Source organism: Octodon degus, unplaced genomic scaffold (genome assembly GCF_000260255.1).
Source record: "Octodon degus isolate 3935 unplaced genomic scaffold, OctDeg1.0 scaffold00075, whole genome shotgun sequence".
In the NCBI taxonomy this organism is placed as follows: Eukaryota; Metazoa; Chordata; class Mammalia; order Rodentia; family Octodontidae; genus Octodon; species Octodon degus.
In genome coordinates, this window is record NW_004524651.1 from 3,186,401 (window position 1) to 3,210,223 (window position 23,823).

Here is a 23,823-nt window from a genome sequence, read left to right on the forward strand (position 1 = left end):
TAGGGAAGGGTCTACAGGGTGTTCAGGGTCTCACTACTAGATCGGACTCATAGTGATCCACCTGTTTACAGCCTCCCAAGAGCTGGGATTATAGGTGCACGCCACCACACCCAGTCTCAATTGCCATCTCTGCGTGCCTTGGGGGCAGGGCCAGCATGGCAGGCCCAGGGATCGAGCCCATGGCCCCCAAGCCTGCTTGCAGGCACTTTAATCTGCTGAGCTATTTGGCCTGCCCCAAAGAATAGAAACATTATAGACAATTATTCTATGCGGAAAAAGTCAGTATCTAAGAAACTGCTCAATGGAATAAGGACTAGGTATTCTATTGCATTAGAACAATACTAGAACCTATAACAATTCAATCAAACTGGATTTTTTTCTTACTTTTTTTTTTCAGTAGTAGGGATTTCAGGACTGGGGAGGCCTCAGGGCCTCAACACTGAGGTACATCCCCAGCTCTTTATTCTTTCTTTCTTTCTTAAAATTTTGAGACAGGGTTTTACTACTTCACTAAATTTTTCAGGCTGAGCTTGAACTTACTATCAACTAGATTGAGTTTTACAGATAGTGTAGTTAAGCTGTTCCAAACTTTAAGACATAGTTTCCAATCCACTAGTACATTTTTCCAGGTATTATGAAGACTGCATTGTTTATTCTTAGTATGCTTTGGTCCAGTTAAAATAGAAAAATGCAGATGCCTGAGAATTACCAAGAACTTAAGTACAGTAAAAAGAGCATCAGCCACTCTGAGGTCTTCTAAAGGACAGGAGAGCTAGAAAGGACCCCTTCTTCCTCCTGAGAGCTGCACTCATTTCCTGGAGACATGCATTTCCCTGAACTGCAGAATCTCTTAAAAACAATAAGGAGCCAATCCAGCTGCCTGGCCTAGCGCTCTCGGGACAGCCTTCTGGACTCGGGCTGTTTATCAGGGCTGTACCTGAACTCTGCACCCGGCATGGCTTCCTGTCAGCATCCCGAAGTCCCCGTGCCCGCCTTGGTCCTTCCTGGGAGGTGATTACCTTTCCAGCAGATAAGCGGCCCCTTGGACAGCACACCCTGGGAGGTTCTGACTAGGTAGTACTTTAAGTGCTTCTGCTTCTTTGGCTGGGTGGTGAGCTTCAAGTTAATGTGGTTGGAAAATTCCGTGAAATACCGAAATCCTCTTTCTCCGCAGCCGATACAGTTACCAGAAAACCCTGAAATGAGGAACCAAAGTTATTGGTGGCCTTGTGTGGCGATCTTGGGGTTGGGGGTCTGCACTGAGAACTGAACCCAGAGCCTGGCACATGCTAGACAAGTGTTCTACCACGCCAGCCCTCGTTACATTTTATTCTGAGAGAGGCTTTTGTTACGTTGCCCAGGCTAACCTTGAACGAGAGATCGTCCCTGCCTTAGTCTCTCAAGTTGCTGGGATTACAGATAAGTACCACCATGCCCAGATGACACAATACTTTTTATGTTAAAATAAAACCATAGAAATATTCACATTCTTTGACTTAGTAATGCCACAATTTAAGGGAAATATTCAAAGTGGAAAAACAGGTACAAAATGTTTTTTTCAGCAGAGTTATAACAGTGAGGGCTGGGGAGATAGCTCAGTAGAGTAAGTTCTTGCCCAGCAAGTGCAAGGGCCTGAGTTCAATCCCCGGTTCTGCCAAAAAAAAAAAAAAAAAAAAAAGAAAGAATTTAAATTCTGGCTGACTTATCTAAAAGGATAATGACTAAAACACAGCCTGGATTGGACAATATGCCAGGACAAGTGGAGCGTATATGATAAACCATAAACGCTGCCCCTATAGGCGGGCCTTGCTTCGCTCCCAGGCGCTCCTCTCTCCGGAACCCAGCTCTCTGCCCTGCGCATTCTGTGAACTTGCCCCTTCAGCCATGGCGACATCTGAACCAGCTGGGACACACACAGTCTCTTGTGGAATCTTGAAATGAACAAAAAGTCAGCCTGATGGTAGAGGCCCCTGGATTGGTGAGGCTTTGGGATATTGGGGCCTGGGTCGGGGTTGTGTCAGTCATTCGCAAGCCGAGTATGGGGGTCACCCTGGGTGCCAGAAATGGGAGCAGGCACCCCGCAGCGGCCCTCACCCGGACAGGGGTGCAAACTCAGGGCACTGCCAACCTTGGTGTCTGGAGATCCAGCTCACCTGCTGGTGTGAGCCCCTGGGACCCCTGCTGCCCCTCTCTTCAGCCTCTCTTTCCTTGCACCAGCTCTCCATCCCTTCAGACCTGACACCTGCATGATTCCCGACTCAGACTAATCAACATGCTCAAGCTTTCAGACAGCTCACTGTGGCAGGGGATGTTGGAATAAGAAATCGGGGGAGGCTGGGGAGCAAGAGGCCAGGCTTTTCTGTACTGAAAAATAAACTTTTCTGCTCCTCTTAGTACACAAATGCTAACGCGGGCAAGTAAGTCAGGAGCTTCAGCTATGTCTGGGAGGGCATAACATGAACAGGCCAAAAGGTGCAAATAAGCCCGGCATGGTGGTGGAGCCCTGTAATCACAACCCTCTGGGAGGCCGAGGCAGGAACATCACAAGTTCAAGTATTTTCTTTTTGCAATACTTGGGTATTAGATCCAGGGTTTTTGCACTGAGCTACATCATAGCCATTTTTTATTTTTCTATTTTGAGCCTCGGTAACTTGGCAAGACCCTGTCTCAAAATAGAAAAATAAAAAATGGCTATGATGTAGCTCAGTGCAAAAACCCTGGATCTAATACCCAAGTATTGCAAAAAGAAAATAAGAAAAGCATTCCCTATTGTATATAGGTACTTTTTTTTTTTTTTTTTTTTTTTTTTTTTTTGCGGAACCAGGGATTGAACTCAGGCCCTTACACTTGCCAGGGAAGCGCTTATTCTACTGAGCCATCTCCCCAGCCCTCCTCCCTATTGTATAAAGATAATGCATAATCATACAAATAACTAACTGAAAATACGTTGGCCGATGATACTCTTTCAAACCCCTAAACCAACCTGGTATATAAGTAACGAAGCTACGGAGAAAAGACAACGGTCACACAGACAGAGGAGAGCGTCTCTCTTCTTAGAAGGCTGACAATGTAAAGCATTCATGAATGAGAAGTCTGGATTATCATCGTCTCTCAACAATTATTTGCTGAGCACCTACCTACATGCCAGGCATTTTCCCAACACTAGAGAAAGTGGTAAACTAGAGATAAGCAGAGCCTCTGGTTAATTGTATAGAAATCTATAGTTTATTGTCACTTTATAGACTTATGAACATTAATATAAGCTTATAAATGACTTAAAATATATCCAGGGATGGGTTGTGACAGAGAGTACAACCTTGGCCATTTTCCAATAAATTGAGATTACAGGCCCTTAGCAGAAAGGTTGTCAATGGCTGCCCTGTTTGCAAAGTTTCTAAACACATCCTCTACCCCTCCATTGAAAACTCTACGCTATGCCAGGTGGTTTCAGGTACCAGGCTTGAAGCACTGAACCTAGCAGGCAAATCTCGCTCCAGGGAGTCTGCGTTCTGGTGTGATCACCGTGTGCTGACAGCGACTCACCTATCGGTAAGAACAGTGCTCAAAGGCAGTTCAGAAAACACTAGTGTAAGAATTAGAACAAATGAACTGCGTAGGTTGGTTTTATCCTTTCTTCCATGCTTATTCTCTGAGGTGAAAAGCAAGAGTTTGAGGACAAACAAAGCAAAGGATCTGGAAAATCCACCAAGAAAACCTTCACATAAAAAAATGGTGGTTAACATTTGCATGCAGCCCACTTGGGACCCTCCTGTCTCTCAGAACTATTCCTAGTTCTCTCTCCTATTCCCCAATAAACTTTTCCTTCTTTTTTTTTAAATTTTATTTATGTGTGTGTGTGTGTGTGTGTGTGACCAGCTCAGCCCACCAAGGGGCAGGGCTGGCTGGCATGTGGTGCTGGGGGATTGAACCAAGTTCCCTGTGCTTTGCTAAGCTTGTTCTAAGTAGGTGCTTTAGACCACTGAGCCATCTCACAAGCCCAAACTTTTCCTTCTTAACCTCCTTTAAAAAATGAAACAGAACGCTACTGCAGTCCATTTTGAATACTCTTTGTGTTTTCAGCGTCACATACTCAAGAGAGATTTCCATCTGCTCAAAGTTCTTGCTATCATTAGTAATAAAAAGAATAACACCACTTGTAGCTAAATTACCTTTCTAGTTTTTCTGGCAACCAAGTCTTCCAATTGCATGGTAGATTTGGGGTACATGCATTGCCAACTGGATCAATATATTTTTAAATCAATTCCCCCACAGTCTTTGGAATCTGCATAATTTGTATAAAAATTTAGACAAATTGATATTGGATTCCATAGGGATTCTAGAATATCTGAATCTCAAAAAAAACTTCCTTATCTTAATCAGTCTAAAAATTACCCATCATAAGTAAGAAATGTTGGATGCATGTTAACTTTTAAAAATTATTTTAAAGAGGAAAAACAAAAACAAAAACTAGAACAAATAAGAACAAAGATAGAAACCAAACAATATAAGACAATACAAAGAATACAGAATTTCAGAACAAGAATGGAATATTAACAATGATTAAATGAATGCTAACTTTTTGACAGAGGACTAATCTTGCAAAACTCTCAACAATGTGGTTATTTACAATAACCATTGTCTACAATCTTGTTGTATTGCATTTTCCATTGGAGAAGCAGCTAAAGACAGGACAGGCTCCAAGTCTCTTCAGGTATTAAATAAATAGGATAGCAGAACAGCTACAATTTAAAGAGCAATTTGCCAGGTGTGGTGGTGCACACCTGTAATCCCAGCACTTGGGAGGTGAGGCAGAAGAATCACCATGAGGTCCAGGCTAGCCTTGGTTACATAGTAATTTCAAGGCCAGCCTGTACTACATAGCTACTCCCCCAGGAAAAAAAAAAAAAAAAAAAAAAAAGACCCCGCATCTTTGTTTGTGGCACTGGAGATTAAAACCAGAGCTGAGACAAGGTCTTACCAATTTGCCCAGGCTGGGCTTGAATTTATAATCCTTCTACCTCAGCCTCCCAAAATTTTGGGATTACAAGTTCACACTACCATGCTGTTTATTGATCACTGTGTGTGGATGAGAAATCTGAGACTTCAGGTTCTTTTTATTTTTGTCTTTTTGAGACAGGGTCTTGCTATGTAGTTCAGGCTGGCCTTGAGCACATTTTTAGCACATGCTGGTCCCAAACTTGCAACCATCTTCCTGTCTCAGCCTCCTGAGTGCTGTTGATTACAGGCGTGCACCATCAGGCCCAGCTGAGACTTCAGGTTCTTAACGCACTTGCCCAGATTCCTAGCGTACCAAGTGGTGAATCGAACTCCGTGACCCCTCAGCCCATGCTCTTGCTCCCAGATGCCTGATCACACAGGACTAGGACACGCATTATTCTGATGGTGCGCCCCACAGTTTATTCTAGGAGGGTTCCTTTTCAGTCATGAAGAATCATTGAATAAAGCAGCACGATGAGAGCGCTTTCAGTTCGAATAGTCAGAGATAGACCTGGCCTATTTCATTAGATAAGAGTGTAATGTTTTTAGAATGGTTGAAATGTTTTCCGAACGTGTTCTACGCCGCCAAGTCGTCGTAAACTCTGTGACGGAGACAGCTACGCCGTGCGATTTCTGTTCACCCGCATCCTGGCCTGTACAGTCTATGCTGTACAGTACATTGTGAATACGTGTTGCTGGTTAGATGAACAAGTAAATGCATCTTCCTTTCTAACTTAGTGCCATGTAGACGCTTTAGCATTAGACTTTATATTAAACTGTGAGCTCAACTTCACTAACAGAGAAAGTGAGCATAGTATTTTTTGAGTCTTACAGAACATAAAAATGATCACTTCTTTTTCTATGAATCAGGAAGATGATTCTAAACTACAATTTAAGGAGCCTTTTAAAGCCATGTTCATGGTCATTTTCTGACTCAAAATACTGATATATTTCTAGATGTGACTCAAAATATTGACATATTTTTAGAATTTCTGATGGTAGTGTATAGCCAGGAAGATGGCATCAAATTAAACAGAAAACAAAATCAGCTCCCAAGCAATAGAATATTCCAGTTCTTTGCCCTCAAATCTATTTTTCGTTTTACTGATAATTATGTCTAAAACACCTGCTTCCATTTAAATAAAAGAAATTCCAAGAAACAAAAGGAACTTCAGAGAAAAAGCAGCAAAAAATCAACAAACCTCATATACCCTCTTATTTATTTATTTATTTATTTATTTTTGCAGTACTGGGGATTAAACTCAGGACCCTGCACTTGCCAGGCAAGTGCTTATTCTACTGAGCTATCTCCCTGGCTCTCCTCAATTATTAATTATAATAAAAAAATCAACTCTTCATTATGTCTGATGGTGTACAGAAACTATTCTGTAACAAAGTCAGGACTCTTAAATTATAGAAGAAAATAAAAGAACTCTGAGATTATATATTCCTATTTATATATATTTATAAATAGGTCTATTATATATTTATAAACAGGATTATGATAGTTTTCTATATATATTTATGAATTTTATGATTTATATAATTGGCTTATATAGTTCTAAATTATTCTAGGTGGGCTAATATTTAAATCAAAAATAAGAATCATATCTATCAAATACAGATAGGAATAATGGTTAGTATGGAAAAACTATAAATGACCTTAAAAATTGAATAATCAATAGATAAATAATTGAGAGTTGATATAATAATTGAAGTTCATATTGATAACTATACAAAATAAGTTATGCTTTGTTTTATATATTTTTTAGTACAGAGGGTAGAATTCAGGCCTCACTCAAGCCAGGTAAGCATTCTTTCACTGAGCTATACCCTCAGCCCTAAAATATTAATTTTTGATGAATGTATAGCTGTTTCGAACATTTGGCCAAAAATCCTCTCTCTTCTTTTGTGTATTACTAAAGGTCATATCCAGAGAGCACTGAGCTGTATCCCCACTGAGCTATAGCCCACCTGCCTGCCCTCCCTCCCTCCCTTCTATCCTTTCTTTTTTGAGACAGGATTTCTCTAAAATACCTAGGCTAGCCTTGAATTTGTGACCCTCCTAGCTCTGCCTCCTGAGCAGCTAGGATTACAGGCTTGGGTCACTGCACCTCGCTATAAACCGACTTTTTAATATTACTAAGAGAAAACAGTTTTCATACTTGAGCTATGTAAGCTCCAATAAACTCCATCCTCCTGTAAGAAGTTTTATAGGCACGAAGACTCACCTAAAAGTGCATTTTTCCCGTGGTCATCTGGTAGAAAGCGCTTGTCTACAGCACAGACCAGGATGTGTTCAGGAAGATTGGGAGACTTGGCCCCCACCAGAAGGAACCCTGCTGGGATATCGATTTGCTCCATACAGAGGGACACCAAGCGCAGGTCCTTTCCTGCTTGACAAAAACCTAAAAATGAGTAAAAAGATTATGATTAGGGAGGTTATGTCCCCTTATTATCCACGGGACAAGAAAGGAGTCACTAGTCAGCACTGAAATTAATCTCTCTCTCCACTTAAGTCAGAAGATGAATTTAGCCTATGTGAAAAGACGCCAAAAAGAGACATTTCATCTGGAGGAGCCAAAAGGATGATTCTGTCTTCTCTGGTTGTAATAAGGCAGTGATGAACACAGCCGATTCTGACTACACATGTAATTTTGGGGTGCACATAATAAGGTTTACTTTCAGTGCTGTACTGGCTGGTACACTGCATCAACTTGAGGAGCTCAGAGGTTTAACTAAGCAGCTCAGCATGGAACCAGGGCCTGAGTCTGAAACATCCTCACCCTACGCAAGAGGAGGGCAGGGAGATAGCGCGAGTGCTACCCTCGCCCTGGAGGGTGGCGCAGCCTGCTTATGGTATCAGGGAGGAAAAGAGGCTTGCTTTCTCCCTTTTAGCTCTTGTGGCTTTGGCCATCTTCTGCCACCTTGGACTGCTGCCCCTGTGCCACGCCACACTGCCTTGGAGCCAGCTGATTATGGACTGAAATTTCCACAAACTGTGAGTTACATAAAACCTTCCTTCCTTCATTTTGAGTGGCAAGTACTTGGTCTCAGCAACAAGAGAAAAGTAACCAAGACAAGTGCAAAGTCACTTATCTATATGGATGATCACTGGACAGAGGTGCTTTTAATGTCGCTGAGCAAGAGACTGAAACGAGAGCTTAGAAAGTTGCTACTATGCTCCTAGTTCACTAGTTTGGCATCTCATCAACCAGTATCTACAGCAGACACTTGGTAGGCCTGGGAACACAGCACTGAACAAAATACGTCTTCCTCTAAAAACTCACAAGGTACTTGGAAGAATGCTTTAGGAACGGATCATCCCAAATGCAGTATTATACAGGACAGCTAGTTCTCTGAGACGTCTCTGCAGGGTAAAATTCCTCTCTGCACCCTAATGCTATGACTGCCCTGGAGAGTTTATTCCAGACTGCCCTGTAGCTGGCATTTGGCACTTTAATATTCATTTTGCTGGCCAGAATTGGGTGATCCAGGGGTGGATACCTATCACAAAACAGGCCAATCGAAGCTCTTCCCTAGGATTTCTGAACACAGAGCCAGAGAGAGCATGGTTCAATTTGCTCTGTGCCACCTGCTGTGTTTCCTGACCCAAGAGAGCCTGGCTGCCTGCTCTCTCGAGGTTGCCCCTGCAGCCTTGTGCTTTGGAATTCCTTGAATTCCTTCTCTTTAACTAGGCTAGTTTCACCTGAGTTTCTGCCAAAGCAACAAGAGACCAAATAAATGTAGATAAATGCTACTTCAGGGAGGGAGCTGTGGAAAGATGGGGGATGGATATCTAAGCCTTCATACACACATTTAGAGAGAGCACCCAAGGCAAAGCAGGGAAAAACAACATTAGACTCTTCCAGCATCTGTTCATATGATTTTAACCAAATGCCAACAAATAATTGGAGGTCAGCAGTTGTATATGGGAAGTATAAAGAAATCCAATGAAATTCTGTCTGAGGGCCGGCCAAACAGCTCAGTGGATTAAAACACCTGCAAGCAGGCGCAGGGGCCAGAGGTTCAATCCCCAGGCCTGCCGTGCCGGCCCCGAACGCTAAGATAGTGATTGAAACTGGGTGTGGTGGCACGTGCCTATAATCCCAGCTCTTGGGAGGCCTGTAAACAGGTGAATCACTACTAGTCTGATCTAGTAGTGAGACCCTGAAAGCCCTGTAGACCCTCCTCTAAAATACAGAAAAAAAATTCTGTCTGAAGTTATGATCCATATAAACCTACCATATTGTTTCCATCATGAAACTGTAATAGCAGGGGTGATGGTGTTAGGAAAACCCAACAGAAAAAAATACAACAAGGATAAAATACTGGGCTCATCCATTTCAAGCCAAAGACTCCCATTAACATCAACATAAATCAAATTAATGTTTTTAAAAAGTCCATGATATTAGAACAGTTATATCAAAAAGTTACTATGAATTCTTCAACAATTTTAATGAAGCTGATATATATATGTATGTATACACACACACACATATATATACAGATATATATATATGAAAATTAGTCACTTAGATACATTACTTATTCTTATGGCTTGTGTCTAAAGGTCTCAAAGCCTCACGTGGCCATAGGTGGGGCTTTTGCAGAGGTGGCTTGGTCTGGAGTGTGTGACGGATTTGCGGAGCAATGCTAGGATCTAGGGTGCTGGGATTAAGGGTGCAAGCGCTGCCTGCCGCAGGAAGCCTAAATAAAATACAATGGGTGGAAAGAGCTGTGGTTGCTTTTCCTTGCTGCGTTGCTACCTCCGGCCCCCATGAGAAGTTTCTCTGTGATGCCCCTCTGCGGAGCCACCCTGCTTTGGAGCGGCTGATTATGGACCAAAACCTCCACAAACTATGAGCTAAATAAATTCTTTCCCCCTTTAATTTGGGGTGTTGGGTATTTTGTCTCAGCAGTGAGAAAAGTAACTAAGACATTTATTCAGCTTATACATGTTTTAGGAGCTTAAGTCTATACACAAAATCCCACGAAAATGTTCTGCTTCTCGCACCCTCCCCAGGGAACAGGCGTCGTAGGGTGGGAAGTTAGGAATTGGTGATGGTGATGCTGATGGTAGGTGAAATGTGTGGACGACTTCCCATAAGCCAGGCCCACTGCAAACAGTGCAGACTATGTTACGTAATCCTTTCAGCAGCTATAGGTATGTACATCTCCTCTTTATAGACGGAGAAAGTGAATCTCCACAAAGGTTTTAGAGAGCTTGTCCAAAGTTATACGAATGTTTAATGATATAAGACATGGAAGGGGCCAGCCAGCCAGCTCAGCAGATTAAAGCGCCTGCTTAAGCACAGTGCAGCAGCTGGGGTTCAATCCGCCCCTGGGGCACGCAGAGAGGGCGACTGAGACTAGGCATGGTGGCATGGGCCTGTAATCCCAGTGCTTGGGAGGCTTGAAAACAGGAGGATCAATACAAGTCTGACTCTTAGTGAGACCCTGCACTAAACACACACACACACACACACACACACACACACACACACACACACCATGGAAAGTTTGCCATATAAGAACAAAGAGGGCCGGGGATACAGCTCAGTGGCACAGTGCTTACGTGGCAAGTGCAAGGTCCTGAGTTTGATTCCTGGTACCAAACAAACAAACAAATAAACAGCATACTAACTCAGCTTGGTGAAAGAAGAGCTAAGAGCAGTCATGATGCAGTGCTAAAATTATCAGAAGTAAACACAGACATTTAAATCAAATCCTAAAGTATAAAATGTAGGAAGCATTTGAAAGTACTAAAAAGTACTAATTTCTGTAATCCAAGAAATTATTAATTTGTAGATATAGTAAATCTAGAAACAGATTTCCCCCATGAAATAGCACCTTAAGTAAAAGCATGATTTGCTTCAAAAAGCAGATAAATCATTGCTGAGAGGTTTGTGACTGCCAGTTAATGGGAAACAGGCCACTTGGGGAGCTGCCTCTGATGACGCTAAGAAGTAGGGTTGTAGTCTTTCCACTTGATAGTTTGATAGAAACCACAAGTTGGTACCAACTTCAAATTACAAGCTTTTTAGAACATTAGAATTATCTGGAACCTCAAGATAATCTGATATGGCACTTCTCAACAAGTGGCAATCCAAATTTCCAGGGATCCACAAAATTATCCCAAGACATTGCAGAATTATAAATAAAATTTAAAGAAACATCATTATCCATTTCTAAAAGCTATCTGATTATTCTAATGTCGTACTTTTCACAGTACTGGGCATTGGAGTGAGGGCATCACTCATGCTAGGCACATACCCTGCCACCGGTCTACTCCTCCAGCTCTTTCCTTTTCGGAGTCAAGCTGTCACTAGGTCACCCTGGCTGGTGGCCCTCCTGCCTTAGTGCCCAGCAAGCTGCGATGACAGGCAAGGGCCACAGTGTCTGGCTTAATGCAAACGCAAGGGCCTGAGTTCAATCCCCAGTTCCGGGGGCGCAGGGAAGCCTCTGATCACCTCCTTTCATAGCTGTTTCTTTGGGGCCAGGGAGATGGCTCAGTAAAATAAGCACTCCCTGGTAAGCTCAAGGGCCTGAGTTCAATACCCAGTTCTGGGAAAAAAACAAAACAAACAAACAAAAAAACCCCTCTACTTTTAAAACAGAAGGTCCTGAGGACTTTCACCCAACACAAAGAGGGTGGGCAGAGGCCGCAGAGTAAGCTCCTAACTCCCTCGGCTTGCCTCAGGCCATTCTGGGCTTTTCACTACTATGCAGCTTCAGATTGTTTTATTCTCAGCTATATGTTTTGATATAGTATTTTATTTATATAAATAATGGGTTGTTGGTTAAAGATGAGAAACTCATGGACTACTGACTGTGCTGATGAATGCAAAAAGGATAATTTTACAAATGTACCTCACTATGATCATTTCTAGAAGTAGGTGTCAAATTCATTCCCTACCCTTACTAATCAAATTACAGAAAAAACATACAACTATTTCAACAAAAACCTAGTATTATAAAAGTTAAAAAAATTAGTGAGTATAATCCAACTGGCTTTTTTTTTTTTAGTGTGTGTGTGTGTGTGTGTGTGTGTGTGTGTGTGTGGCCAGCTCAGCCCACCAGGGGGCGGGGCTGGCTGGCATGTGGTGCTGGGGGATTGAACCAAGGTCCCTGTGCTTTAGCCAAGCTTGTTCCAAGTAGGTGCTTTAGACCACTGAGCCATCTCTCCAGCCCCCAACTGGCTTTTTAATGAGGAGTAAAACACAATTTCTTTCCAGAAAAAAATATCCTACGAACAAGAGCCTAAACTTTCTAATCACATGCAGCATAAATACAAAAATTATAAAGCTATAATTGTATATTCTTTTAATCTTGAAGGATAGAAATTCCAAAATTTAGGCATTAGAAATAATTTTGACATTTTAAAATGCTAGGAAACTTTTAAATATAATTAGCTCCATACGAACTATAATATTTTATCTTTGAATTTTAAACAACATGATTTTTCTTACACATTCACTTCAATTCAAAGTCATTTCCAATTTCCAATTCGAAGTCAGGTCATTTCTCCTGTGACAGCAAATAATGAATCATAAAATATAGCAAATTTTCCTGTACAGCATAAACATCAGAGCATATTAATATGTTAATCCAAAATAAATACTTTCTATTTAAAATCAAGTCTTTATCACATGCTTCCCTATGGCAGAGTAAGTTTTTTAAACCCCTGGGGAGGTTGAAAGTTTCTACAGTACTAAAAGAGATTTGTGCCAACTAGCCTCTTGTAACCTTTTTAAAATGTAAATGAGGAAAGGCCTGAAAGGGTAAGAAAGTGGCCTAAGGTCAAATACGTATGCAAAAGTTAGAGAGACTAGGACCAGAACAGAGGTCTCTCAGCTCTAAGTTAGAGACCCTTCCACCTCACCACCAGCTCTCTGAAGCAAGCCTTGCTCAGGTCATTTCTCTGTGATGAAGATTGGTCGGTCCTCTCACCCAACTTTTGCTGGCATTTGCTATGCCAGCCCCTTCCAGCCATGGGGCAGCGTCAACATCCACCTATCGCATACCTGCTCATGAATTCTTAAAGTTCAAGTCTGTGGAGGGGCATGGTGCTCTGCCTACAGAGCCAGCTGTGTGGGACCCTGGAGCAGGAGGAGCTCTTGTACACGAGCTCATGATCAGCCTGGGAAACACAGTCTGACTCAAAAGTTTTTTCCTAGTTTTTGTAAGTCACAAAGATAATTCATGCTTTGCAAATGACAGTTCTGATGAGATTTTTAAAAGGAAGATCAATAGACAAAGTACAATTTTCATTCTGGGCTACACAAGGATCAAGCCAGGAGGTGCAGGGTGAAGAATGTGTGAGAAGGCTGCATTTCCTAGGAAGGGAGAGTATTTCAGAGTGGTTTCTGTGGTAAAATGTAGCTATCCAATCACTTCAAATGAAATATTATAGCCCCTGGGCTTTCCCACTGGTGGTATGAGGACACCTAGAGGTAAAAATAATTATTATTAAGCAGCAACTGGATTCTCTGAGATGCATGTCTTGGAAGTTCTTGAAAATATACAAGTGATGTCTGTGGCTCTTCCTCTTCCTGTGAGCGGCCTGAGGTGACCTGCGAAGATGGTTCGCTTTTCTCTTGCCCCAGAAAACCCCACAAAATCATGCAAATCAAGAGGCCCAAATCTTGGTGTTCACTTTAAGAACATGCATGAAACTGCCCAGGCCATCAAGGGTATGCGTATCTGAAAGGCCATCAAGTATCTGAAGGATGTCACATTAAAGAAGCAATGTGTGCCATTCTGGCGTTACAATGGTGGAGCTGGGAGGTGTGCCCAGGCCAAAAAGTGGGGCTAGATGCAGGGTTGGTGACCCACAAAGAGTGCTGAATTTTTGCTGCACATGCTTAAAAATGCAGAGAGCAATGCTGAACTTAAGGGTTTAGATGTAGATTCTCTGGTTATTGAACATATATCCAGATGAACAAAGCATCCAAGATATGCCGCTGTACTTAAAGAGCTCGTGGCCGGATTAATCCATACACGAGCTCCCCTTGCCACATGGAGATGATCCTTACTGAAAAGGATCAAATTGTTCCTAAACCAGAGGAGGAAATTGCACAGAAGAAAAGGATATCCTAGAAGAAACTGAAGAAAGAAAAACTTACGGCACAGGAAAAAAACTAAGTATAAAATAAATGCAATTTTTTTTTTAAAGAAAAGAGATGCCCATGACAGAGAATTCCCTATTTTATGCTTTAAAAAAATCCTGTAATGATGAAGGTTTATCAAAGACTCAAGAATCAACAGAAAGGTTTCTCAGTGTCAGAAATTGAAGCTCTCTGAACAACAAAAGTAGCGTGGGATTATAACCCAAAACATAAAATGACCACAAGGAGTCTATAACTGTAAATGAACGACTGGATAAAGATGAGAGACAAACTCCCATGCAGTAAGATTCCACAGAAGGGCTGGAGATACCCTGCTTTCAAAGGTAGGGAGCGTGACCCCTACTCCCCTGACCGTGTAGCCCATGCATTCCTTCCACTGCACGGAAAGGCTGGGGCCACAGGTGACCAATGTCGCCACCTGCACTCATGAATCGTGGTGCTGGTGCGTCTGCTGCCTCAGCACGATGGGACAAAAATGGCACGTTACCCTTGTGACCTACATCCACCCCAGGCTCAGTCTAATTGGGAAAAAATCAGACAAATGGGGGGGGTCTTCTACACTATTGCTCCCAAAACTATCAGGATCATAAAAAAAAAAAAGGAGCATCGAGGAAACTGTTACAGCCAGGAGACAATAATTAACTCTAATTATATCCTGGAGTATGAAAGGGACATGAGGTAAAAGCCACGGAACCAAAATAAGCCAGGGACTTTGAGTATCAAAATCAATGAAATGTAAAAACATTGCTCATTAATTATAACAAAAGCAAATGACTTACTGCGCCAAGATATTAGTAGGTAAAACTGTGTGGGGACATAAAGAAACAACTCAAGCTTTCCACAGGGTTAAAGCATTCTTAAGAACATAAAGTTAGGGGCCAAGGAGATGGCTCAGTGGAATAAGTGCTTCCCTGGCAAGCACAAGGGCCTGACTTCAATCCTTGGTTTCACCAAAAATACAAAACAAAACAAAAAAAGTTAGATTGACCCTATTTTGTCTTCTTACCTTCTAGGCATGTGCCAACCCAAGCCACAAAGGCAGTTCAGAGAGGAGAATGAGAGAAAGAGAAGGCTACAGTGAATCTAGAATAAGGTCTAGAAAAAATCTTTACAAAGCTAATAACTGTTCTAAGCCAGGAAATATCTACGGACTGTTTCTACCAACACCTCCTTGATAGGATTCAGATCAGCCAGGCATGTACATTACCATAAAGGACCCTCACGAAAGAGAAATATGCTAAGAGCAATATTTACATTCTCTTAAAGCGAAAATAAGCAGCGTCTAGTCAGATATCATGGTGCACACCTATAGCTCCATCACTCTGGGAGGCTGAGGCAGGAGGATCACAAGGTGAGCTCAGCTTTGGCAACTTAGGGTTAGGGTTAGACACAAAAGCCCTGGGTTCAGTATCCAGGAAAACACACACACACACACACACACACACACACACACACACAATGTCTTTAAAGAAAACTAGAGAGCTACAGACTCCATGAACTGTGATTATAAAGTCCTATACGACCCTTAACATCCACTGTGGCAGGCAGTCCTACATCCCTATAGCTAGAAGAATTTCAGATTAGTAGTCTAATAAAAATCAAACATTAATTCCCAATTAAAACCTCAAACTAGGGGTTGGGGAGATAGCTCAGGGGCATGAAGTGCCTGCCTTACAAGTGCAAGGACCTGAGTTCAATCCTCAGAACCGCCAAAATAATGATGATGATGATGATGATGATGATGATATAAAATAAAAAATAAAACCTCAAACTAAGTGAAAAAAAACCGTGGCGCTCTTCTGCAAGAGCCTTAGTCTGTTTACTGCACACAAGAAAGATAAGTTATCTACATGAGTATTCAAATAATTCATTTGATCAACAAAAGATTCATTTTCTAATAATACTAAATTGCTTCCCTCAGCGAGGGCTCTTGCAGAGGGCAAGATTTTAATATAAAAAGGCGGGATAATAGTGGAGGGCCCTTCTTTAGAAACTTCATCTGCATTTTCTTAAGAAAATAACCAAAGTTTTCACTTCACAGAAACAGATTTGCATTCTCCAATTATCTCTAACTTGAAGGATACTGGGTAAATAAAAAGGGGGAGGGGAAGTTTACTGAAACAGCTGTAAACACAAACTAAAGTAATCAAAGCCGTATTTGGAGGCCCACAATTTGGTTGCCCTTCACCTCTTTAGATAATCAACTGCTGCCCAGCAGGGTAGGGACCTACACTATTGCAATAATTTACATAAGAAATTAGCAACCAAAATTTACATCTGAATGGTAACCCTCCTCCAGCCCAGCAGGTGTTTAAGTATCTGCTTATCTAAATTGCCTCTAAAATAGCTTTACCTTCCTTTAAACCTTAGGTAAATAGAGGATTTCCCATGCGGGGAAGGTGCTTTGCTGAAAGGAGTCCAGGCATTCATTATATCGTACTATTTCACTGCCATTTTTAAATTTTTTGGGGCGGAACCGGGGATTGAACTCAGGTCCTTGAGCTTGCCAGGCAAGCGCTTATTCCACTGAGCCATCTCCTTGGTCCCTCACTGCCATTTTTATAGGGAAAATTTCCCTTTGAGAAAACCATCAGAAGTATTTTAGAATTCACCAAAATGAAAGAGCTACCTAAAACACAAACCACTTTTAAGTGTTGTCTTAAATGCCATCCTCCTGGGTGAACTGGGGGTAAATGAATAAGGAACACTGATTAGAAGAACCAAAAGTAGATGAGGTAGGAATCTAAGTCTAGGACAGATGCACGACAGTTGGGATCGTCTTGGAATTACAATCTCCTGCATGGATAATTCTTGGATCTCAGGAAAAAACTGCACTTCCCTTCTCTTTAACACACCTCTCACCCTTCCCATGTACTTCTCATTTCTCTTACTTTAAAATTTAAGAAACATTTGTTAGCCATAAATCCCTGACTTGATGTCTTGGTGAGTATGAGTGATACCAGTGCTGCCTACCACCTCAACAGGCAAACCAGAAACGTAACGAAGGTATAGAGACACAGAAGTCTCTCCCCACTGTTTGGTATAAAAATTGATTACTTCAAACTTCCCTATTGTAAGGCTTTAACTCTGGTTCTGTTTTATTCTCACATACAGCAAGATCTTTAATGAGATTGCAAACATATTTTAACCTTTATTTCAACTTCTATTTTGTTACTTGGCAACCACAGCTAGGCATAACAACGGGCACACGGCAAACAGCAGAAACACAGTGCTCATCTCTCGGCCAAGCCCCACGTGAGCAGCGGCAGTGTCCACTGCTAGAGACCACTCGTGTGAGCCAGGCACGGAAAGCTACCGAGGACAGCCAGCTAGGTCTCCTAACGCTCTAGGTAGGAGAGAACGCTTGCTGGTTACAAGAATCTCAGGAAGCTTTCTTTTGGGGGAAGCGAGAGAAAATGAAACTCCCAACTTCAAAGCCAACTATTTATCTAGCTTTGAGTATTTGAATCTTTACATTATAGAAACTCCTTGTTTAACAACCTTCCTGGTTAATGACTGTTCAGACTTAGGAGAGAGACCCATCTTTGCTTTTTGAACAGTCTGTACATGTTGATAGAGCGTCGGTGTCTTTTTTGCATAGTTCACCTTTTTTTTTTTTTTTCGGAACCGGGGATTGAACTCAGGCCCTTACGTTTGCCAGGAAAGTGCTTATTCCACTGTGCCATCTCCCTGGTCCCCATAGTTTACCTTATTTATACAGCACTGTAATTTTAATTGTACTGTAAAGTACTGTAGTTTATGTTCTGTTGCACATGACAGTACTGCATGTAAGAGTTACGCAAGTAAAAGCCACCAAGTTGGGGTTTCCTTTGACCATTTTTGTCCTGAACACTGTACACACTGTGTATGGTTCTTCACTTAGCGCCCAGTTTACTCGATGGATGGCCTGGTCTCAGGACGGGAGCTCAGTCGTTAAAGGAAGAGTCCCAGGAGCCCACAGCAGTCTGGGCGCCTTCCCTAGCATGTGCGCAAAGGGGCGCAGCGCTCAGGAAGAGATAAATGCTTTCAAAGTATAGATGCTTTCTTTCCTTTTTTTTTTTTTTTTAATGTATTTGGTTCAGGGTCTCACTACGCAGCTCAGACTTGTAGTGATCCTCCTGTTTCAGCCTCCCCAGAGCTGGGATTACATGCGTGCGCCACCATGCTTGGTCTTGGTGGCTGGCTCTGTGTGCCTGGGGGGGGCGGTGCTGGTGTGGCATGCAGTGGAATCAAGCCCGGGTCCCTGAGCTCGCCTGAGCAGTTGCTAAGTCTGCTGAGCTATCTCACCGGCCCTGGATTGTTTCTGTGACTGGTGCTGGAGTAAAATAAGTTACCCGACCTTTTCTTGGATATTGAGGCACAAAATTCAACCTCTGAACTTGTTTTGTTGCCTTCATGTCCAACAAATACATGGTTTGCCTGTTTTGATGCTGAAGGGAGGATTTGGAGCACGGCCCTTTGCAACCTGTTGGTCACATGGTACATGCGGAACAGCTGGGCCAGGGCCAGGAAAGTGACCAGCGCACGCTTTCTGTGGGGCTCACTTCATAGGACTATTTGCTTCCAACAGTTCCTTAGGGGATGATAAAACGAATTCATTTCAAGTTAAATTAAATCTCAGAGATAAACTCTTTTGAAATGATGTTTAACCTTTGAAACTTTGATATGTGAAAGCGTCTCACTGAGCCAGGCATTCTCTCAAGGGTTAGTTTGGAGCCACAGGAAACAATTGAACAACTGTCACTGTTATTCTTGGCCCTGTGCTTTGTGGGTTTTTTTTCAGAGAGTACAAATTAGAATTAAAACAGAAAAAATTACAAGTGATACAGAATTTCACTTAAAGCCTGTGGTGGTTTTATGCGTTTAATTTTTGTCCCATGACCCTGGCTAGCGAGCGCCTCTCCAGCATACTTTATGTATCTTCTGCCCTCCAGGACGCTTACTGCAGAGGAGGAACGGTCAGGGCTCCATCAGTGCCAGGTTCACTGTCGAGGACACTCAGCATTTCCGGTGGTTTTTACGGAGCCAAACAAGTTCTTGGTTCTGTGATATCTAGCAATAGTTTAAGTTTTGTTGGTCCCCTGCAGCGACCTGCAGAAGCTCCTTCATGAATGAGCCGGAGTGGCACATTCAGGGCACAGCTTCCAGCAGTGCCAGCTGTGTGACCACTGTGACCTAGAAGAACTCATGGAAGCCACTAGGACACCAGGAAGGGGCGTGTGAGGGAGTACAGGAGTAGGCGCTCTGTGGACCTCCAGAGATCACATCTGGTTGCACCTGCTGGCATTGATGAGCACTTTCTATGTCACGGCTGCACCATCAGATGCCCCGGATTTTCTGAAGGATTTTCTTTTGTTGTTGTTGTTGCTTTTGCATTTTAGGGAAGCGTCTACAGGGTGTTCAAGGTCTCACTACTAGATCGGAGTCATAGTGATCCGCCTGTTTACAGCCTCCCAAGAGATGGGATTACAGGCGCACACCACCATGCCCAGTCTCAATCCCCGCCTCAGTGCACCCTGGGGGTGGGGGCAGGGCCATCACTGCGGGCCGGGGATGGGAACCCCCCCCACCCTCCCTCCTGCTTGCAGGCGCTTTAATCCGCTGAGCTATTTGGCGGCCCATGAATGATTTTCATGGGCCTTTTCTCACATGCAAGATCAATACTGCCTGAACCCAGCTGATGTGACGACTGGGTGGTGGCTGCTGTATTCGATTTTGAAGGCTGTTGGAGGCCAGGTGTTCCGAAGGAAACAAATCATTTCACTGAAGTATTTTGACAACGCGATGTCTACTACAAACATTCCTTGTTTAACGACCTGCCTGTTTAATGACTGTTAGGACTTAGGACAGAGGTGTGCTGCTGTTCAGAAGTATGTATCACTTGCATTCAGACTTACGAACTTTTTATTTATTTATTTATTTTTACACTTCTGTACCTCCTATTTATGGAGCCTCAGTATGTTTTTTTGTATGATGTACCTTGCTTATACAGTACTATAATTTCTTGCTGATTTATATAAAGTACTTTATGTTCTGTTGTACATTACAGTACTGCACGTGAGAGTTACACAAATAAAAGCAATGTCATCAAGTTGGGGTTTCCTCTGACCATTTTTTTGTTCTGAATATTGTGATGTCCACACTGTCCACAGCCCCTCACTTAGCAACCAGTTCCCTCAGCAACCCAGTTGCAGGCCCCTACCTTGGTTGTTAAATGAAGAGTGTTGGTGTTTGCATTTCAAGCTATGGAAGGAGATTTCTCCCACATCTTTGTCCCTTTTCTTTCCTAATCAAAAGTTTCATTCACTGACAACATCCCAGGTCCCTCATGCTGGGTATAAAAGCTACACTCTGGCTAATATAGATAAAGTGAAACCCACATACTAATTATTCTGATGGTGAAAGAATAGCAACAAAATCAAGGGGAGAAAGACTTTACGTTGTGATAGAATCGGAACCATGAAATAATGAAAATATTAGGGACTACACTTTTCTTATTAAAACTGTGGTTAAAACCTTGATGGAGGGCTGCGGATATGGCTCAGTGGCATAAGAGCCTGCCTGGCAAATGCAAGGTCCTGAGTTTGATCCCTGGAACCACAAAAACCAAAACCAAAACTGATGAAAGAGATGGCTGACACAAATAAATAAAATGAGATTTTCAGTTATTTATATTTCATCCTCTATAGATAAACTGTCACATTCTTTGTGCCTGCACTGACGAGAGTTGAAAATAAATGTAAAGGTAATGCAAGACCCCTGATGTCTCTAGTATATTTAGGAGGAGGAGGAAGAGGGAAGAGAGAATGCTACAGAAGTTCCTCAGGCAGCAGCATTCTCGCCAGCAGTATGCAGCATGCTGGAGAAACTTGGGCCTGTGTGTGGACTTGCATTTGCAAAGACCCTTTCAGAAGAGCAATTCAACTGTGCAGCTCAACCTCACCATCTGTACGATGGGGCCAGAACACTTTTCTTCCTTGTAGAAACCTGCTGTGAAGTTACAGAACACGATGGGTGTCTACACACAAGCACTTCTCAGTCCTCTCCACAATTCTTGGTGTCCATCTTTGAATGCTACATGGAATGACTGGAAACACCAGACACCGTTAGAGGGGAAACAGATAAAAGAAAACGAAACCAAGACCCACCATCTGTCGTGCAGGACCCTTCTGGCGCAGGTTTCTGCGAGTAGGGAATTGGCGGGCTGTTGGACTCAGACATCTCATCCTCATCCTCATCTTCTTCCATTTCATTAACTGTCAGATTGTTAGCAAAATCCAGACTGTCATTCTGCGTGTAGCGGTGAACCAAATCTTTATCCAGATCCTCCACTTTGGGTTTGACATCTAAAAAACAAAGAATTCAATAACAAGATGCTTATGGAATAATCATCGGGAGAAAATTTAAAGTTCTCAAAGATACATTTGAACAAAAGGAGATCAGCATTTTCTAACACTTCGTCAGATTATTTCGGTGTACCTAAGATTTGGAATGTACAGTTTTTGTCTTGGAGGTACTGGGTCCTGAGCCCACGGGGGCTCTAACATTGAGCTGTACTCCTAGCCCTTTTCATTTTTTGAGTATTATCTTACTACATTGCCCAAGATGATCTCAAATTTGTAGCCCTCCTGCCTCAGCCTCCCAAGTAACTGAGATTATCGGCATGCATGGCCCAATTTTAAAAAGTCTAGAAATGTGTGCATGAATGAGAAACTTACCTGCAGATGAAAAAGGATGCTGGTCAGGGTCCAAGTAGAGCTGGGAAAAAATTGGCCGTGGAACCACGCTACTACATCTGAGAGAGGCTTCTATGGAGTTGTGGAGAGCTTCCTCAAATCGAGCAGACTTCAGTTGCCCGGCATATGAGTTCCCCATGGTCTACACCCACCCTCAAAGGAGAAGAAAAAAGAAGAAAGAAAAGCAATAGAATCAGCGGTTATACATCTGCAAAGTACACGTATAGCCAACATAAACTATACCCATAGCTTACTAAGATGGGAACTACATAAAGTATATTTTTGTTAAGACAACTAGCTCAAGTTATCTGTTACACCGCTGGTGCTGTAGGTCTTTACAGCCCAGATGCACTTCACAGACCCCTTTAAATGATCTTAAATCTAAGATTTCAACAGTAGTAAATGTTTGAGGTTAAGGCTCTTGGGTAGGTATATCAAGATTGACCTGTCAGCCCCGAGGCCCAAGCTGATTAACAAAGGACCACACCTGCTCTGTGCAACACAGCCCACACCAATCCTGTCTGTGGGTTCAGAGTAAACACCTAGTTACCACTTCCTCTAATAAGCTCTACTACTGAAGGGTGGTACCATATCAAAGTTTTATAATAATATATTTACAAACATACTATAAGCTCCAAAAAGCAAGATTTGAGGCCTTTAACTGAAAGAATTCTTTTATGAATACTAGTATTTATTTGGAGAACACTGTTGGTTCTTTTTCCTGATCTGAAGCAATATATTTTTATTTGGGACACTTCAGGAAAGTACATAATAAGAAGTCCTTGGTCTACAATATCACTAATATTTATACTTGCCAGTATTAAAAATTCCCCAATTACTTTCAAACCATTACTAGGATATTATTTGCCTTTTTCATTTCACTCTCTCAGAGGTGTACAGAGGAATTTTTTTTCTATAATTTTATTGAGAAACAAATAGCAATGAGACAGTTTCAAATCTGATTAGTAGACCAGTTTCAATAATTAATACATTGCATATTGTTGTCTTAGTGGTTATTCATTGTACAAGGTACAAACATGATATCCTGTTTACAAACACTATTAGAACAGATCTTTCTATTCATTGAATTCAGAGAATGTAGCTGTCTATCTATCCTAACTATTGTGAATATACAGATACAAAATGTTTGTTCATATGTATCCCCCTTTTTTTGTTTAGTTTTGTCATTTAAGTATTATAGGTGTGTGAAGTCAGCAAAATATTTCAAAATAGTCCAGTAGTGCATAATAGTAGTGGGTTTTCTGTAAGACTGGCAATGTCAGAAGTTATTGACTTGAACCTTTTCTAGCTTAGCATATCAATATGGCTTTACTTTATATACCTCATTTTTATACTTTCCTGCTGGATGGTTAAAGATAAAGCAAGACCTATATAACAAGAAATGTAGCTTTTGTATCTGATAAGGTCAGTCAAATCCCCTCTGGACTTAGCCTGAAGCCCTGTACTGCAGTTTGTAGATCCTTTGTCAGTGTCAGCCATATGGATGAGTCACAGCCATTGCTTAACCAATTTGCTCTCTGTGAAAGCCTGAGAGAATGTTTTCACTCCATGTGACTCTCCTTAGGCACACACTACATCATTGATCACTTTCCTCTGTGGTCTCATAATCTCTTTGATCAGAAAATTTCGGACACAACTGAGTTACATGATGTTACAGTACAGGTTCTCCTATGTCCTGAGTCTTCACTGACCTTGAAAGGCCAGGGCCAAAATGTTGGCTGTCCTTGCAGCCCTTCCTTTTCTCTAATTTTTGGTCTGCAAACTTAGGTTGTTAACCCTCCAGAAGAGAAGCTCATTGTTATTACCCTACAACCTAGGCTGCTGAGCTTAACCTCACTGTCTGTCTGAGTATCAAACATCTTAGGCATAACATGGAACAGGTATTTTTCATCAAGTATTGATATATTAAACTTTAAGTCCCTACAGAATATGAAGAA

At 42.1% G+C, this 23,823-nt stretch overlaps 1 protein-coding gene across 6 annotated transcripts in view; it reads right to left on the reverse strand.

Annotated features, from left to right (window-relative positions):
- Nucleotides 1–23,823, reverse strand: part of Greb1l (growth regulation by estrogen in breast cancer 1 like) — a 213,995-nt gene that overhangs the window by 82,887 nt on the left and 107,285 nt on the right. For 5 of the 6 annotated variants that reach the window (XM_023720355.1, XM_023720354.1, XM_023720353.1 and 2 more), the window contains exons 3-6: nt 21,848–22,018; nt 21,278–21,475; nt 7,230–7,406; nt 1,020–1,196 (exon numbers count right to left, since the gene is read on the reverse strand). In XM_023720355.1, coding sequence (XP_023576123.1) covers nt 1,020–1,196; nt 7,230–7,406; nt 21,278–21,475; nt 21,848–22,004 — 709 coding nt within the window. In that variant the 5' untranslated portion in view covers nt 22,005–22,018. The remainder of the gene's footprint in view (nt 1–1,019; nt 1,197–7,229; nt 7,407–21,277; nt 21,476–21,847; nt 22,019–23,823) is intronic. The other variant, XM_023720352.1, reaches the window with a different exon arrangement.